This window comes from Microchirus variegatus (assembly GCF_963457635.1).
Source record: "Microchirus variegatus genome assembly, chromosome: 6".
NCBI lineage: Eukaryota > Metazoa > Chordata > Actinopteri > Pleuronectiformes > Soleidae > Microchirus > Microchirus variegatus.
This window is the reverse complement of record NC_139807.1, coordinates 20821626-20841696: the sequence shown is the minus strand read 5'-3', so window position 1 is coordinate 20841696 and position 20071 is coordinate 20821626. Positions and strand designations below refer to the sequence as shown.

At 42.7% G+C, this 20071-nt stretch overlaps 1 protein-coding gene across 1 annotated transcript; it reads right to left on the bottom strand.

The window, feature by feature from the left end:
- Window positions 1–16833: 16833 nt before the first annotated feature.
- On the bottom strand, window positions 16834–18171 carry gpr151 (G protein-coupled receptor 151; the record flags this gene model as incomplete). Its single annotated transcript, XM_083890772.1, has 1 exon — window positions 16834–18171. The coding sequence occupies one exon, from the start codon at window positions 18169–18171 to the stop codon at window positions 16834–16836; it is 1338 nt and encodes a 445-aa protein (XP_083746898.1).
- Window positions 18172–20071: the final 1900 nt, after the last annotated feature.

The following is a 20071-nucleotide window of genomic DNA, read 5'->3' as shown; positions in this document are numbered from 1 at the left end:
TTATTATTGTTATTATTATCATAAAGTACTGTTAAAAAAAGAACATGGTTCATTTGAGTGCTTGAGGCATGAACCAGTTGTGTCTGTATTAAGGCAATACTGTCAGCTGCCATGTTTTAACTTTTAAATCAGACCTATGCAAACTCAGGCCCCTGATCAACACTGTGTCTTCAACTGGAATGTACATGAACTCATGGAAAATGAAAAATGTCATGTTTCACATTTTTACTGGACTTGCTTTTTGTCTGTGCATGTGATCGTGTTCAGCAAGTCAGCATCAGAATGCTTTACAGATTCAAGAGTGTACAGCGATTGTTTGGTTTAAAAAGAAAAAACAAAGTGGGGGAAACTAGAATTGTTTTCAGTGACTGTCATTATTTTATACCGAACTGCTCAGTGTGATCCTGAACAGACTTTAATAAGTCAGTCTTATGAAAGTGTAGTTCGGTCAATCCATTTTATTTGAAATGAGTTCATATTGTAGGCAACTGCTCCCAAAGCTGAGCTTCTGGTCAGATAAAACACGATTCAACAGATGTTTGACTGAGTTTTATTTTCTTCTTTTCACACTTTAGACATCTCCAAACACTGATAAACTGAAATAAATATTAAAATTAAATTTTAACATAAATATGGTTTCCCTTCAAAGTATTTATTTTGCCAACATCAGTTTTTATCACAGTCCATAAATGTTCTTGTGGCCCTCATTAAACTTAAATCACACATAGGAAATAAATATAAAATGCACAAAAAGAATAACACATTCTCATGCCGTGTGCGCCTTCTGACCGGAAAATCAAGAGCTGCTAAGGCTTAATGGTCGAACTCTGCACACAACTTGCTCCATTAGCACCGTAGAAAGACGGTCGTTTCTCAATATCCATACTTGTGCGTACTTGCGTACTCCCGTACTTGTGAAAACGTCATCAGCCTCAGTCCAAGTTATGTTCCATTTCTCAAGAACGCGAGCAGCGAGTACGGTTCTCATCATAGACATATAACAGTAGACGCCGCATCGACCGCTTCTGCCTATTGGCGCTGACGAGCCGTGGGGCCGCCATCTTGGACCGGTCGCCCGCTCCGCTCTGTCTATCTGTTTGACAGCTCAATGCGCACTTTATCAATCGTTACTCTGAATTCAAAACTTATTTTCACGCGGGGTTTTTTTTGCTGCAAACGTCATACATGTAGCTGTGATACAGAACACATGGTTCGGCGTATTATAATAGTCATAGTGGGATTAACAGTAATAGAATATTCCGATGTATGATTATGTGATATGTAGGTATTTTGCAAACACTATATACACTATAAATATAAACACAGCAATAGAAATCATAGAGTAATCATATATAAATGTGTATATGTGTGTGTGTGTATATATATACACACACATATATGTATATATACATACACACACACACATATATATATATATATATACATACATATATATATACATACATATATATATACATACACACACGGTATATATCAGACAAAAATGAAAATATATATAATTCATAAACAGAGAGAGATACCAAATACCAGGCTCTGAGAAATGAACACTTTCCCAAAATAATACAAATACACCCTGAATTTGAACACACTACAAACACAAAGAAACTCTCATATTTACTTGGGGAGATCACAACACAGTGTTTATTGTTTTTCCACTATTATCTTGATTTTACAAATGATATCTTTCCCTTTTCCTTTTAAATTTTATGGAATCTCAATGTTACTTAAAAGAACAGATGCCTGGCCTCTGGAGGCTGAATCGTTAACTGCAGCCCACACCAGAGACAATGGATGGAACAGTAATAAACTACTGACAAAATCAGTTTTAGGTTCAATTAATCACCTGTTCTGGGTAATGTTCAATCCTACTTGTGAAAAGTAATCCCTTGAGCCCTGTTTTCAAACGTCTGTCTATTAACGCAGGAATATGCTGCACAATGTTCTGGCATCGTATTGCTTCTGCTGCTCAACTAATAGTAGACGACCGGTCCAAGATGTCTATGGTTCACATAGCCGAGAGGAATGATGGTAGGGACACTACTGCGCATGCTCTATGGGCCCCATAACCCTGAAATAAACGCGGAAGTCAAAAACTTTTTTGGCATATGCGCTGGGTGAGCAGCTTCATAGGAATGAACGGAAGCGAAGGGGCGGTGCTCTATCCAGTTCATATTATACATCCATGATCCATGGTGGTGACTTGAGCGTACTTGGGAAAGCCATATATCCCAGAATGCATTTCGGCGGAACATAGCAGGATAAAATACTAATTTAAACCTGAAATAAATATTTTTCTGTGTCCCGGAACGCAGTTTTGAAATCATTTGAGGCGAGAAATTAGTTCAAATCCAAACGTGGTTTGTGTAATAAGATATGACGTATTTATAGTTTGACAGCAGCACTGTCGGAGGTGATCAGCTCCGCCTCTGTGGACGCTCGGTGCTCACAGTGCCCGGCACAGAGCAGCGTTACCTCGGCCTGTCCTGATGAAATGATCCGCTGGTTCAGACGGCTCCGTCATTACATACTTGGTGTGATCCATAGATTTGTTGTTCACATGTTGTTTTGTTTTTAATGCAAACGTTTTGACCTGACAGTGTGAACTTTTGTATAATATTAATGTTTAATTTATTGTAACTTTGAATTTTAGATTTATATTAAAGTCGCACTGTCATTGTATATGAATTTATATATAATGGACAATATTTTATAGTGTATAAAATATTTAAAATGTGAAAATAACAACAATATATGTATTTATTAAAAGTATTTTATATGTTCATTCATCAACACTGTAGGTGGCGGTAATGAGGCTTAAGTGCTTCGCGCCACTCGCCATTCAAACAGTAGAACAAGGAAGTACGCTGCTGTTCCAATTGACGAATCGTGGCCGTGTACTCCCGTACTTGGCAAGTATGTACTTCAGTCGTACTTCTCAAGTATGTACTTTCCAAGTAAGCAAGTACATACTGGCATAATTGGGTATTGAGAAACGGCCAGACTGAACGCACATTTTCCCAGGTACTCATTGCGTTAATCACATGACTGCGTCCTACTATTCAGTGCAGCTCATCTATACAACCAGTAGGGGTCATCATTACCACAACTCAAATACAGATAGATAAATTACAATCCACATTCTTCACAAAATAAATGAAAAATATCCAAATACAAAATTACCAAACCAACAAAGAAATAAGCAAACTTCTCAGCGACAGCTACACATATGTTGGCCACTTGGGGGCAGCACAGCACATTAGAAAAACATCACTGACGCCTAACAAGCAGTTAAATGGTGAAGGTATTAGCAAACAAGGTTAGATCAGACATGGGGCAACATTAGCAATATTTTTGTTGGACTACTCCTTTAAGTCCTTTATTCACTGTCCTCCAGTTTCAGCAGCTTCATGTCCTCTGTCCAAATCACTCACTGTTCACCAGGTCGTCAAAGATCTGTTAAGTCCTAATTGTTCTCTTGTTTTTTTATGACCCTTTTCTGTTTTCCAACTGGAACAGTTGGAACACAGCCAGCAAATATTGTCTTTGTCCCCTTTTCGTCGCCCTCTGTCTTTGATTTGACAGTTTTATTCGCATTCAACTCAAGTCATTCTCTTTGATCTTCATCCTTTATTCATTTCGCATGGGCGAAAAGTTGCTGAAAAACCCCCGCTTTATCCTGCACATGAGGTCGCGGGGTTGCTGGAGCCAATCCCAGCTGACATTGGGGCTAAAGGCAGGACATCCTATGGCCAATACATAGTATTCACTCTCACATTCACACTGAAATCAGAAAAAAAATGAAAAGGCAGACAAAGGAAAGGAAACAGTAGTTAAGAATTGCTGACTCTGCATTCCTAGCTTTTTATAACAGTGTTGACACTGTTTAGTCAAAACTAAGCAATGAGTATTAATATTAATATTAATAATAATATTAATAGCATAGCTATTAACATCAGATTGCAGAATTTCTGTGGAAAACTTTTGACCCATCAGTGATAAATTGATAGTTTACAGTGAAGGTTTCAGTGGCAGTCACTCTTAAAGGTGAAGTAAGTAGTTTATAGTGCCATCTAGAGGAGAGGCTGACATTTACAACAAAGAACTGCTGCTCTGCTCACCCCCTCCCTTCCCTGAGCGCTACGGTATCCGCAGCTGGTCAAATGTCGTCCTCGTTGTCTTTCTCCGTGTCAGCAGATGAGGTTCGTGAGGCGAGGGAGAGGACGAGCTACCGCGGCCGTAGCAGACGAAGCGGAGAGAGTGGAGGCGGGACTTCCGCTACAAGTAAAGAGACGCTTGATTTGTTCTCTCGCGTTTGTCCTTACAGGCTCCGGTAGAAACATGGCGTCTCGCTGCTAACAGTGGCTATGCAACCGCGGCCCGCGACCATGTTATTTTACATGACTTTTTGAAACACTACGAAAATGAAACAAAAACTATTATACAGCGACTAGTCAATGCAGGAGCACATAATATGTATAAAAAAAGTGGATTTTGGATTATATAAACCCATAAATACTACACATTGTCCCTTTAAGTGGTGGTGGAAACGTTCTAATGTTCCTGCCCTTTAAATCTCCAATGAGATGAAAGCTCTATGGTTTATTCTAATCAAAAGACTGCTAAATACCAAGGCCAGAACCTTCCTCCAGCACAAAAACAGCCACACTCACTGCCGACTAAAGGGCCACAGGTGATCTTCTACAGGCGAACGCTTTCTGTGACTCAGAGGGAGAAGAGACAGTGGCAGGCAAAGGTTTTAGCATGTAGCATAATTGCAGCCATCCTCTCCTGCTGAGCATAATTAGTGTGAGCTAGTGTGTCACTTCCTGTGGAGTTTCATTTATTAGAGATGATGATTGGCTGAGGTATAAAACCTGGGGGTGACACCCCCACCTCCTCGCCCAGCAGGAGCAGGGCAGCAAAGAGAGGATTTCACCTGCTGAAATCTCCCCTGCCATGTATAATGACCTCATTAAGATTTGAGTTGTTTTTCCACTTGTAAGTGATGGCTGAGCAAGCAATCACGCTTCATATTCTTACCATGTCCAAAATGTAAATTTTTAGTCCTACTAAACACCACTGATTTGCTGAGTGTAACTATGACGACCGTGACAGGAGAATGATCTAACCGCAGCTGCTTGACTGAGATACAAATGATCAGCAAACAAAAGCTACACTTTTACTTGATCTGTTTTGACACCAGGGGCCGTTGCACAAAAGTAGGATTCAGATATCCAGGATGATTGACTGAGCCTGGTTCAACGAATCCAAAACAAGGGCGTCCAGGCTCAGTTGGTTGCACAAAGACCCAGCCAGGATCAGCAGACACGGATTCATCGAGACAGGAGAAAATAATTCTGGATATGTGTGCGTACACGGCTTCCTCAAATAGACCTCGCTGTCAGATTCACCATGACAACTGCGGCATTCTTTTCCTCATCAGAGGCTGAAATCCGCATTGGACGTACGAGGAAGTGAAAGACCAAATCAAAAAGAAATGAAACACGGCCACGATAATAAACCAACGAGAAAAAGCGACCACCTGAATGCGTAAGTAGTGCGGAAATACACGTTAATTCCTCTGCTGAAACCATCACATTTACAATCCAAAAAGTTCATTCACATCTCCTAAAACGTAGTTGTACTCTGATAATGAGTTGAAATTGTGAGTGAAAATGTGTAAATGTCACTTCCTTTAGATTGTAAATTACACTTTGTGTGTGTGTGAGTGCCTGTAGATTAAAGATGAATAAAAACAAATACAAGAACATCCTGCAGAATGGTGATTTTTTTCTTTCTTTTTTTATTGTACTTTTTTATTGTACTTGTGGACAAAGCAGATGCATCTTTTGAGTGTTGTAGCACATGTGCAGCAGGGGTTGTAGCGAATTCACAAGTGCCCTGACTAATACTTAACAATGCACAAGCATACATTATATGCCTACAAACACATTATCTGTGCTGTTTTTCACAATGTGGCCTGCTTGAGAAAGGAGAGGGCTTCAGAGTGCCATCACACATCACTCTTATGATGTTGGGTTATATACTGTATGCATACAAGCTGGCTGGGAGACATCCATTCATTTGTCTTTTCATTTGTGTATGGATTTGTCCTGCATTCATTTCAATGTGCAGACATGTGGGGTCTGTATTATATACAGACCGTTAAATGTGCATTTATTTTTATGTTCTATAATACACTACTCACACCACTGAACAATTGGACATGTGCATTCAAAAGTTTAGAGAAGGTCAACTTAAGTTCTGTCTCAGCCAGAGTTCAGTTTTGAAAGGAGCTGATTTACTTGCTTTGATTTATCCTTATTAGGTAAAGCAACATGTTACTCTTTGATGATGTGTTGTTATTTTTATATTGTATGTATAAAAAATAGTAATTAATGAATTAATTAAAAAAATTAAGATTAAAATTATATTAATCACAAATGTTTAGATCATGAAGTGGGTATAGTTGAATGTGAAAACATAGTGTAGTGGGCAGTGGAATAACTATTGGTTTCCATTTGTGGTGACTGCTGGCTGAGATGAGGGATGAGATTTAATAAATCATGGAAGTTAGCCTGCTCCAGACCAGGCTAACGCCACAGGATAAATCTCCATGGTAACGTATGTCATTACATATCCTTCTGTCCCTTATCCTGCTTTTGAACAACCGAATCATGGATTAATTAAGCCAGGATAAGCAACATCGCCCGGCTTAATCCCTTATCCTAGTTTTGTGCAATGGGCCTCTGGTCCTCAAAGTGCTCACAGTGTACAACAGATCTTGCAGATTCAAGCTTCTAGTGCCATTACCATGGCGACCCTAATTGAATTTGTCATTAACTGAAGCAACAGTTTAGCTTGAACTTTCCAAGAGGCAGCAGCTTTTTTAGGACAAAGACTCACACAGAAATGTGTTCAGGTTTAGCCTTTTTTCACTGTTCTTTCCATCAGTCTCTCTATATCAGGGGTCTCAAACTCGAATGACCTGGGTGCCACGGAGTAGTTTGGACAAAAAAGCCCAACTTTTTCAGAAAAATACATGGAAATAATAATATTTATGATGATATTTCACATAGTTGTATATTTAAGTGATTGTTTTGGAACGAAAAAAAAGTTGACTATATAAACGTATTTATGATGCAGCCCTCCCCTTACCCATTACGGGCACTCCCCTTACACGCGGGCACGCCTCCTCAACACTCCCCTTACACGCAGGCACCTCTCCTCAACACTGATTGGGTGAGAGATCACGTCTGACGTGATGACGTTTGCTTTAGTCGAAACTTTATCTATACACGCGTATCCCTTGCAAACTCATTGACAGAGACTTTTTACCACGGTGTGCGACAATAATAGAGACAAATTAAATACTCGCTGACATTTATGAACACATAAGTGTACTTTGTATGCAATTTATGAATAATTAAAGCCACTTTGTAAACTATTAAATAATATAGCCAAACTGCTAAAATATATAAATGCAGATTATACACATACACATAATTATCACGTTTCTGATATAATAATCACGTTTACAAAATAAAGTATCACGTTCATAAAATATAATTATAACGTTTATAAAATATAATGTTCACGTTTATAAAATATAATGATCACGTTTATATATTACAGTATCACATTATAACGTGATACTGATCCCCAAAAAACATTTCCACTGTGACAGCAATAGCTTCTGTAAAATGTAACGTTTGTGAGTAATTTAATTTATTTTTGCAAACTTTCATGATCACAGTAAACTGTAGGTTATAAAACGTTGTGTTTAATAGCCTACACTTTTTGAATGTCTTATTAGTCTGTTTGACAGAAAAAGTATTAGAACTATAAAAGTCTACTTGTTCTGTTTTTACACTCCCATGAGGTACAACTACGAAATCACTCAACAAAGCTTTCTACAAAATCAACAATAAACTAAACTATTGCTGATTACGTCACTAAGGAGTTGTTACCTATTTCCAGGTAGATATGTGAAACACTGGTATCTGAATCAAACACAGTTGGACATCAGTGGATATTTTGACGAATGAAGTCATACAAAAACAGAAAGTTGTATAACTTTCAAATCCATGTAATGAGTACAAGAAATTAATGATATGTTATTTTTATTCGTGTAACACAAAATAAACTTTTTACACTTTTGACAAAGAGCCCCTGCTGGAACAAGGGTCTTTCTGCATGGTGTTTGCATGTTCTTTCCGTGTGTGCGTGGGTTTTCTCCAGGTTCTTCGGCTTCCTCCCACAGTCCAAAAACATGCAGATTTGGGGATTAGGTGATTTGGCCGTAGGTGTGTGAGTGTGAGTGAACGGTTGTTTGTCTCTATATGTGTCCCTGTGATGGACTGGTGAACTGTTCAGGGTGTGACCTTGCCTATCGCCCTATGTCAGCTGAGATAGGCACAGTGACCCTTCAGTGGAGGACAAAGTGGTAGGTAATGGACAGATGGAAAACAGTTTGACTCGAATCACAGTCGCTGAAGAAAGTCCTTACTCTCTAAAGCGCTCTGGAATCTGGCCAAGAGGCTTTCGAGTTTGAGCCTTGCTTCATCAGACAGGCTCTGGCTCTGAAGCTGTTCACTGAGCAGCGTTATCTCACTGATAAGACAAAATGATACAACAAAATGATGAAGTCATTAATGACACTCACATACATTTGGGAATATACACTGCTGTGAAAGTTGGTTTAACAGTTTTATAAACTATCTGACTTACCTCGAGTCAAACTTATTTCCACATTTGTACATCTCAGTGGCTTTGTCCAGGGAAATGGAGTGTACAACTGCCAGGGCGAATATTGTTGCCTATGCCATGAAGATTAAGATTGTGTTGGACAGTGACCATGTGTTAAAAGGAGACATATGCAGTTATATAAAATATGTAGTCTTTGAATCAGTGTCTGATATCTCACCTCTGGCAAAATTACATCCATGACGAAAGCCACTGGATCAGCGTACTTCTTGTCTGTCTTTGTACTTTCAAGTACTCCAGACAAGAAGCTCATCACCTTGTCCACTTGGTCGTCTTCTTCAAAAAGAATGACGACCCTGTCCTCCTATATAAATACAATAAATAAATAAATCCCACACAAAATGCTTTTTGACAAACTTACTTGAAGGTGTTGCAGCATGCCTTGATCCTCAGTAATTGCTTGAACTTACAGGCAACTGGACTCACGCCGTTTCTTTTTTGCCTGTTGGGCCCTTTCCTAAAATGAAATTATACAATGCATAAATATGCAACACTGTATATATTCAAGTACTTTGAATAAGACAATTTCTTTCCCTGATTATTTGCACTTCCTTACATACCACAAGACTCTTTGTGGATGCGTCATCGGAGCTGACCATAGTAACATCACTGCCCTAAATGGATACACGGATAAGTTTGAATGAGACAGAACACATCTGTGTGTTTACTGATGTATGAAAGAAATGCTTAGACTAACCAAGTCTTTTGCAGGAAAGATGTACGGCATCTTGCTGTATATATGGTCATCTGCATCCGATGGCACCTGTAGACGATCATCATCACAATCAGAATTGTGCCAGCATGTGTCATATGCAAATGTTGCAAATCTTCAAATGGCAAATCGGACACTGAAAAGTGTCTGAGTCACATTGCCTCAGCTCAGGGCCTGCTCCAACAGGAAAGGTCATGTTGCTCTGAAAGAGAATTTTAATATTTAATATTTAATTACATCTCTTTTGTATTTTTAATAGGGAACATGTTTCATCGACAATTTGCAATTTGCGACAATTTGCCTATAAGACTTTACCTGTCTGGGCTCTGGAACCCAACTCCTTGAGAGAGGCTGGACTCTCTACTACTCTGGAGTTGCCCAAGGTGAGAGGCGGCGGGCTGGTGTGGGCTTGCTTATAGCTCCCCAGCTCAGCCGCCATGTGTTGGAGTTCTCCCCGCAGAGCGAAAGGGTCGCGTCCCTCCGCCTTCGGGTGGGGGGTAGGTCTCTCACTGTTGTTTCGGCTTACGGGCCGAACAGCAGTGCGGAGTACCCGGCCTTTTTGGAGTCCCTGGAAGGCGTACTGGAAAGTGCTCCAACCGGGGACTCCGTAGTTCTGTTGGGAGACTTCAATGCTCACGTGGGTAATGACAGTGTGACCTGGAGGGGCGTGATTGGGAGGAATGGCCTCCCCGATCTGAACCCGAGTGGTGTTTTGTTATTGGACTTCTGTGCTAGTCATGGTTTGTCCATAACAAACACCATGTTCAAGCATAAGGGTGTCCATCAGTGCACGTGGCACCAGGACACCCTAGGCCGGAGGTCAATGATCGACTTTGTGGTCGTGTCATCTGGCCTCCGACCGCATGTCTTGGACACTCGGGTGAAGAGAGGGGCTGAGCTGTCAACCGATCACCACCTGGTGGTGAGTTGGATCCGCTGGCGGGGGAGGAAGCTGGACAGACTTGGCAGGCCCAAGCGTGTTGTGAGGGTCTGTTGGGAACGCCTGGCGGAATCACCTGTCAGGGAGGTCTTCAACTCCCACCTCCGGGAGAGCTTTGACCAGATCCCGAGGGAAGCTGGAGATATTGAGTCAGAGTGGACCAGAGTCAGAGTGGACCAGAGTTCTCCACTTCCATTGTGGACGCGGCTGTTCGAAGCTGCGGCCGTAAGGTCTCCGGTGCCTGTCGTGGCGGCAATCCCCGAACCCGGTGGTGGACGCCGGAAGTAAGGGATGCTGTCAAGCTGAAGAAGGAGTCCTATCGAGCCTGGTTGGTTCGAGGGACTCCTGAGGCAGCTGACAGGTACCGACAGACCAAGCGGACGGCGGCCCGAGCAGTCGCAGAAGCAAAAACTCGGGTCTGGGAAAAGTTCGGGGAGGCCATGGAGGAGGACTACCGGTCGGCCTCGAAGAGATTCTGGCAAACTGTCCGGCGCCTCAGGAGGGGGAAGCAGTACTCCGCCAACACTGTCTACAGTGGGGGTGGGGAGCTGTTGATCTCGACTGGGGACATCGTTGGGCGGTGGAAGGAATACTTCGAGGATCTCCTCAATCCCACTGACACGCATTCCCCAGAGGAAGCAGAGGCTGGGGACTCAGGGGTCGACTCATCCATTACCCAAGCTGAAGTCACTGAGGTGGTTAGGAAGCTGCCCAGTGGCAAGGCACCGGGAGTGGATGAGATCCGACCTGAGTACCTTAAGTCTCTGGATGCTGTAGGGCTGTCCTGGTTGACACGTCTCTGCAGCATTGCGTGGCGGTTGGGGACAGTGCCTCTGGAATGGCAGACCGGGGTGGTGGTCCCTCTTTTTAAAAAGGGGGATCGGAGGGTGTGTTCCAACTATCGGGGGATCACACTCCTCAGCCTCCCGGGGAAAGTCTATTCCAGGGTACTGGAGAGGAGAGTTCGGCCGATAGTCGAACCTCGGATTCAAGAGGAACAATGCGGCTTTCGTCCTGGCCGTGGAACACTGGACCAGCTCTATACCCTTCGCAGGGTGCTCGAGGGTTCATGGGAGTTTGCTCAACCAGTCCACATGTGTTTTGTGGACTTGGAGAAGGCTTTCGACCGTGTCCCTCGTGGCATTCTGTGGGGGGTGCTCCAGGAGTATGGGGTCGGGGGCCCTTTGATAAGGGCCGTGCGGTCCCTGTACGACCGGAGCAGGAGCTTGGTTCGCATCGCCGGCAGTAAGTCAGACTTGTTCCCAGTGCATGTCGGACTCCGGCAGGGCTGCCCTTTGTCACCGGTTCTGTTCATTATTTTTATGGACAGAATTTCTAGGCACAGCCGGGGGCCGAGGGGGTCCAGTTCGGGAGCGGTTGGATTCCATCTCTGCTCTTTGCAGATGATGTGGTCTTGATGGCTCCTACGAACCAGGAACTCCAGAATGCGCTGGGGCGGTTTGCAGCCGAGTGTGAAGCGGCGGGGATGAGAATTAGCACCTCTAAGTCCGAGGCCATGGTTCTCGACCGGAAAAAGGTGGCTTGCTCCCTCCGGGTCAGTGGAGAGATCCTGCCTCAGGTGGAGGAGTTTAAGTATCTTGGGGTCTTGTTCACGAGTGAGGGAAGGATGGAGCGTGAGATTGACAGGCGGATCGGTGCAGCGGCCGCAGTAATGCGGTCGTTGTATCGGTCCGTTGTGGTGAAGAAGGAGCTGAGCCGAAAGGCAAAGCTCTCGATTTACCGGTCAATCTACGTTCCTACCCTCACCTATGGTCATGAGCTTTGGGTTATGACCGAAAGAACAAGATCCCGGATACAAGCGGCTGAAATGAGTTTTCTCCGCAGGGTGGCGGAGCGCTCCCTTAGAGATAGGGTGAGGAGCTCTGTCACCCGGGAGGAGCTCGGAGTAGAGCCGCTGCTCCTCCACATCGAGAGGAGCCAGCTGAGGTGGCTCGGGCATCTGAATCGGATGCCCCCTCGGGAGGTGCTCCGGGCATGTCCCACCGGGAGGAGACCCAGAGGAAGACCCAGGACACGCTGGAGTGACTACGTCACCCGGCTGGCCTGGGAACGCCTTGGGGTCCCCCCGGAAGAGCTGGAGGAAGTGTCCTGCGAGAGGGAGGTCTGGGCGTCCCTTCTCAGACTGCTGCCCCCGCGACCCGGCCCCGGATAAGCGGTGGAAAATGGATGGATGGATGGATGGACTTTACCTGTTCTCAAATATATGTAGGCTAACTGAAATGAAATAAATTTAACTGTTGACTGTGATTCAACATAACTTTTTATCTCTAAACGTGAAATATATTATTCATTATCAAATGTTTCATCTTTACAATTGTAGAACTGAGGTCACGTTTTCAAATTAGCAAAGCTGTGTGCAACTTCAGTCATTTAAAGATTTAAAAAAATGACTAGATAAAACTAAATAAAGAGCATGTAGTTTATCGTAAACGTTTCTTAGTGGAAAATGTGACTCACTTTGTCAATGTTATAACCTGTATGAGTAAAGGCATTTAAGAAATCATTCAAACAAACTATAAAAAAAAATCGCTTCTCTTGCTTACTGATACAGTCGCTACGGTTACAACATGTAGACACGAGTCACGACTGGTTAGCAAACTAAACTTAATTGACTTAATCTATAATGTATAAATAACGACAATAAATACAGTGTTCAATATCAAACTGTGTATTAAACCATTCTTACCTTTTCTTCCGTCATTTTAAGAACTTGTGTAGTTCTGCAGCTTTCCTCTCTTTCTAACTTCTTGCTTCTCGTCCTTCTTCAAATACGACAACGTCATCATGTCAGACGTGATCTCTCACCCAATCAGTGTTGAGGAGGCGTGCCCGCGTGTAAGGGGAGTGCCTGCAATGGGTAAGGGGAGGGCTGGCGTGGGGCCTCCGGCTCGCAGTTAGACCTACTTGGCGGCAACGGCAAAAATAGAACTGCTACCTATCGAAAGCGCTTCGGTGTGGCGAGCCGCTTCTGGGACGCTGAATCCTTGAGTATACTCGCGCGTGAGGCCGTGGCATGGGGCTCCGCAGACGGAGTGCAACCATAGAAGTATGTGAGAGGGCGTTCAGCGCATTGGTTGTTGCAGTATTCGCCGCAACGGCACGGGGCGTACACCCAAAATATTCAACTTGTAAACTTGTAGCAACAGTAGTAAACAACAACTTTCCGCATATCGTGTACGTTAGTCTCAAAATGACTGTCCGTCTCTCTGTGTTTCACGTATTTGGACACACATCCCATAATCCACCAGAATCACCGGGAGGGCTTTTCCCCCGGGGTCACCATTCTTTCTATGGGCTCGTCTTTTGCCCTTCACAAAGCGATCCCCCTCTTTTTTTTCACGTCCTACAGCAAAAACCATCGTCTTTTTGTAACGTTCTAACAATCTCCTTCCATGAATATAAGGTCATGTGACTGTCTCAGTGCTCTCGGACAGAAGAGTTATACAAATGCGTGTACAAGCGGACCTGCTCGTCCAGCCTTCCATTGAAAATTAAGAGTTAGCCAACGAAGTTAGAAAAATTCAGAAGTGAACCTTTTGGAGCCCACGTGCCCATCCCTACACAGTAGGCCTGGCAAACTCGATTCTTTTTAAGGATTCGGGTTATTCTGAGTCACTTACTCAAATGATCCGTGTTATGCGAGTCACTTGAGTCAGTATCGCTAAATCGCCAAGAAAACTCAGTCCTAGCCCCATTTTCTCTAACCACTAACATAGTAGAAAGTGTGGACTCACTATTTCAGATCTGGTATATTTGAATATGCAACGTTACTGGCTTTATTATGACAGCAGAGTTTTCTGCAGTGTTTCCCTTCGATGAAAGTGGAGTTAATAAATGATGATGGTAAGGGGTCAAGGGGAGCGTTCAACTACCACGGCAACATCACTCAGTATCTTTCCGTGCAGCCAGGGCAGAGGGTCAAACAGACAGATACATTAGAAAAGAAAAGCATAATTCATCCTTGGTTGTTGTTTTGCTAACAATAGAAAAAAAACCTAGCCTATTATTATTATTAGGCTATTTAACAACTCGACCAACATCATTTTTATATGCAACATCTATACACCAAACCTAGGCCTATAACCTATAAACATGCTATTTCATAAGTGAAAGTATGGCTTTTGTTGTGGATTTGCTGACTTGTGGAGAAATAGCCTACCTCTGGTCTGCTAGCTAGGAAACAGATCCACTCATGACAACGTAACCGGCTGATTAGCACGAGTTGCGGCTCAGCGCTGTTTATGGCTATGCAGGAGGTTCCTATCTCGGACTTGAGTTGACTTGTGGAGTTGTGGTTGCCTTTGAAATTGTAAGTTTACAACTTTTGGCAGCTAAGATGGCTAGGACTAGTAGCTAATGTTGCAAGATGTTTGTGTAGTATGACTCAACTGCTGGGTTAATGATGCTAGTGAAGCCAGCTCTACTACACAGGATATGACGTCATTTTGGCGGGTATGACCCACACTACGGCGAGTATACTGAAGGCTTGAGACGTTCCGCTTGCGCACAGAGGAAATGCTCTCATTGATTAGAATGGAAGCTATTTACAACACCAAACGCTCCGCTGACGAGCCGCGGCTGTAACGCGTCCAGTGGAAATCTGCCTTTAAGTATAAGATTTAGAAGCTTGTAACTTCAAATTGAATTTCAGCAAAAAAAAAAAATAATTAAAGTAAATTAAGGTTTATTAATGAATCCGTAGGAATGTTTGCTTGATATTGCATATATTGATTGAAAGTGAATCGATGTTATTTTATAATGCCTTCAATGGGGGCAGTGATTGATGGTGACAGATGGCCAGTTAAGGTCTAAACACCTGGGATGGTGGAGGCTGATTGAGCTCATTTACCAGAATAAATGTCAAACAGAAGTGAAGGAGGTGTGTTACTAGTTAAATATACTGGAGGATTGTTATTGTGACTTACCTTTAATTGTTATTCTGTTAAATCTGTGATGGTTAACATTTCAGTGCGACAATGACTGAATGGCTATCTGTGACCTCAGTATTTGAGGACAGGTCACTACGTCAGGGACTGATGGTGGGAAGTGTTCCTCTGATTGAGGTGCTTGCCTGTGGCAATAAAAGGTCAACATTAATAATTAAGAAGAGGAAAATGTCATAAGGGAAGGTGAGCAGCAAAGAAGTCACGTTAGGTAACCATGGGTTGACTCCTGCATCTTAAATATCCCTCCTCCCTCCTTACATTTCAGTTTTTGTCGAGCAGCTGTCACTGGTGTCTGTAAGATTTAGAAAAGTGGGTCTCATCGATGTGTCTTTACATGTGGCTTCAGTGTTCTTCACAGCGGGGTTACTATTACAGCAGAGAGACAAATCGATCATATATCAACTCAGGCGCGGTTCCCTCTCATGTTGTTTACCCCTTTAACTGTGAGATTTTGACCTATCCTCTATATTCAGATCAATGAAGAGAGAATTTCTTATGAGACTCCCACCGAGCGGCAAGTCCAGTGAAACGACTCAGAGTTCAGACAAGCTCTCTGCCTCTAATTAGAACCTATAATAATTTTAATGGTTGCCCTTATGAAAATATACTTAATGATGCGATGTCAGCAGGAGTCCATCCACTGATGTCAAATCCATCCCATTAAGACTTTGCTTGTTTGTCTGTGTGTGTCGGTCACAAGGACTTATGTATGCAGATTCACACAACTACTGCATTTCTGCTGTTAATCTATGCTTTTCTCACAAAATGGGAGAATTTTAACAAACACATTGAATGTATTGAGCCTTGTCTTTATTGTGAAACACTGGTCATTTGGATGCACAGCGATTACAAAATGATCCAGTGACAAATAAGTGGACATGAGAGACAGGTTATGTCACATTCACATATAACTGCAGAACATCACATCACTTTGTATGATAATGGGTATATACTGTATAATACATGGCATAAAGATTGCACGAAGGTAGCAAACACATTTTATGCTCCGACATTTGCTGTGCTGTAAATTACGATGTCATTTTTAAATGAAAACATTTCTCAGAGCCTCAACAATCAATATTCAAATACAACATCATATCTGCAACTTGTTAGTATATGTCAGTATAATATATATGTAATATAATAATATAAGTATAGCTTTAAAATACAGCCACCAAAAGTCATATACTAATTATCTATTTATTCCTCATAAAACAACAAAAAAATATGATCGCAAAGTTTATCTTATGTACAGATGATACTGCTCTATTCGTAGTGCACATTTTTTGCCACATTTTTCTTACCTTTGAATAATATCACACATACATTTGACATAACCAATGATTAATGTTGTAGTACCGAGATGAGGTCTGCTGCTGTCTGAGGATTTAATGAAAGTAATGTTATGATCAGATGGAAAGTGATGATTATTTTTTGCCCTCTTGGCTCTCATGCTCCCACGGAACTGGATCATTTTCCCCTATGTTTGATCCTGTCTCCCTTCCATGCCAGAACTGCTCCACATCAGACAAGACAATCCTATCCTTGAGGCTCACCCTGTCTACGTCTTTCTCTCCCTGTCCTCCTCGTCCTCCACTTTGTTCTGGCTGAGATTCAGTGTTGCTGCCGGAACCTTGGCTGAAGCTTGATTGAAGGCTCCTCTCTCCTCGTAGCTGGACTGATGTCTCTGGTCTGGGGCAAGGCGACTGGAGAGAGGTGGGGTTGTGTGGTCCAGCGTGTGGTTTTGCTGGAGGTTGTTTGCGCAGGGTGAGGCGTCTCCACAGCCCCCTGTAGCCTTCTCTGAACTCCTCAGAGAGCGAGAGGACAATGAGAGGATTCACCAGCGATGTAGAGAAGGTGAGAAGTTGAGCTGAGAGGATGAGAAGGAGGGGAGGAGAGGAGAGGAAAGACTGAGCTCCTTCAATCTCTTTTTCTGTAATATGATGCTCCCAAACCCACACAACCCACTGAGGAAGCCAGAGAATAGCCATAGCCACAGTTAGGCTGAATAACATTAAGGTGAGCTTTCTGGACCTGATCTGTGTGCGCAGATTCTGAGTCTTACTGGAGCGGCGCTGGCACTGGCTATAAGCCTTCCAGAAAAAAATCAGGGCAAGGCTGAGAGGTGCACAGTACACCAACAGGGGGTAAGCTTTGACATACACTGTCATGAAGTACCGGGCTTCAGAAGGAACCATCAGCTCACACACCAATCCATGGATTCCTCTCTGCAGTGTAGCGAACAACCAGTGAGGGATGGTGACTGAGCAGGCAGACACCCAGATGAAGAAAAGCACCACCAGGATGAAGCCAATGTGGATGCTCACCTGCTTAGTGGGGTTGGATACATAGCAGTAGCAGGCATTGGACATGATTGCCACTGTGAAACTCTTCGCAGTCATGCAGGACTGGAGGAACCAGTCTGCCGTCTTGCACACAACCCAGCCCAGATCCCAGCTGCCCTTGGAGTAGAAGGCAGCCTTGAAAGGCATCGCAAATACAAGCACCAGGCCGTCAGCAAACATCAGGTTGAAGATGAGGGAGTTGATGAGAGACAGTTTGCCTTTATGTGCATTGGAGAACAAGATGATCATTGCAGTGATATTACAAGCCACACCCAAGATACAGAGGACTCCCAGGATAGTCGGCATCAGGACCCTCAGCTCCTCAGGTTTCAGGTGCTGGAAGGAGCTGCGTTCATTTGATAACCCCTTGTCTGAGGAGTTGTTCAATAAAGTTGCATTGATCCCACTCAACCCCTCCATTCCTCTAGAATGATGCTGATATGATGTGATGAAAAGATACAAAAGTCAATAGCAGCAAAGAGATCAAAAAAGATTGAGGGTAGAAGATTTCCAAAAAGTTGGAGCTGTCTAAATTTGGCAAACTGAGTCTCTAAAAATGTCCACACTCTCTCCTGTCAGTGAACGCAACGATTGAAAATCAGTAACCACAGTGGCGCTCCTGTCTCTGGGTTTATCCCGAGACACAGTGATGCAGCTTCTGTGGCTGGTTTTAAAGGTGCTGTTTGACTGACAGCTGCTGTTCCCAGCTGACAAAATGTGCGTAGACGACAGCCTCACGGGGCCAATTAGAAGAACTCTGCATAATGTGCACAGTATGACATAGGAATGTATTGGATTCATAATGTGTGTTAATGCTTGTGATTAAGTGCTTATTAAACATGAAGGTTTTCTGTGCAGCTTCCAGAGATGTTGATGCTTAAAGCTATGGTACGTAACTTTGAAATATAGACAAAATATCCATAAAAAGTGCTGGGTTCAAGCAAAGCTGATTAAGTTTAGCAGCTCCACACAAGTCTCCGTGTTTCTCATAGATGTTGTATTTTCCCGGGCAGCATTCTTGCACTGCACACGGGAAGTGATATATTTGATGACAAAACAGATGGAGAAATCTGCATAAAGTTTGGCGTACGACTGAAAACATGAAGAAGTTAATTCTACTGCTTAACAAAAAAAAAACAAAAAAGTGGTAATTCAGCAGTTTAATGGGATAAAAGCTTCTTGTCCCCACCTACCCCTGCAATGCCACTGTACACACACAAACGCTCACTCAGTCTGGTCTGGTAGCACTGCTAGACAGAGACTCAAAGATAAAGGATGCAGCATACAAATAATAGTACAGCATTTCATTTCACAGAGAACAAACAGAGGCATGATAACATCGACAGATGCAAACATCACTAAAAGTAACACACTGCAGCTTTAACTGTTGGCTATTTTTTTTATGCAGCTACAGCATTTTAAAAATGATTACATACAAACAATCCATCAGATCAATTCTATCATGTGTCTATTTCTTGAGAGGTTCAGCAACCTTTAAGCAACCAGGAAGTCAATTTGTCTGTTATTTAATTATATTAATATTTGTGTGAGATAATAATAAACCATGAATAATTGGAAGAAATTATCAAAACTGTGTAACAACTTCAGTGTCTGGGTGATGACACACGTCTCCTCGCCTCTATGCCAAAGTCAAACTGCCTTTACGTGTCCTACGCTTATGTCCACATGAGGACACTCTTGCACCATAATCAGCGATGAAAATAGTCAGGAAATGAGATATTTTCATTCAACAGTCTTAACAGAGGAGGCCCAACACTGCAGGGTTTGAACTTGCACAGCTTTATTCTTTTTTATTCAAAGAAAGTCCAGTAAGCATAAAGACTGCATGGTCATTAATTGCATTTCAATACATTCTGAGCTATAAAAGTTTTTTTTTGTTTCAATTAGAAGTGTCACAAAGAAGGTTTGTCAAGACGACATTACTGTTTAAAGGAATCACACTTATTTATTCCCTGATTTCACGGAGTTCATTTAGACGTTTTACTGCTTTTCCTTTTACGGGACCTGGCTCACAACATAAATCTGAGACAAGCGAGGATGTTCAAACTGATCAGAGACGTCAAACACAACTTTCTGCTGTTCCACATCACCCGTCTTCAGCAGGAGCAGGGATGTGGACAGTCATGCAATGCAGCAACTTTTAATCAAGCATTTTATTACACGTTGTGGCTCCTTCTGGAGAAAGCAGGTTTTTATTTTGATAGCACCTGAAACGATGTGTAGATGATGACCAGTTAAATCAGATTCAGATAAAAACACATGCAAAACCAAGATCAGGAGCCAGGCAGGCAATATGTAA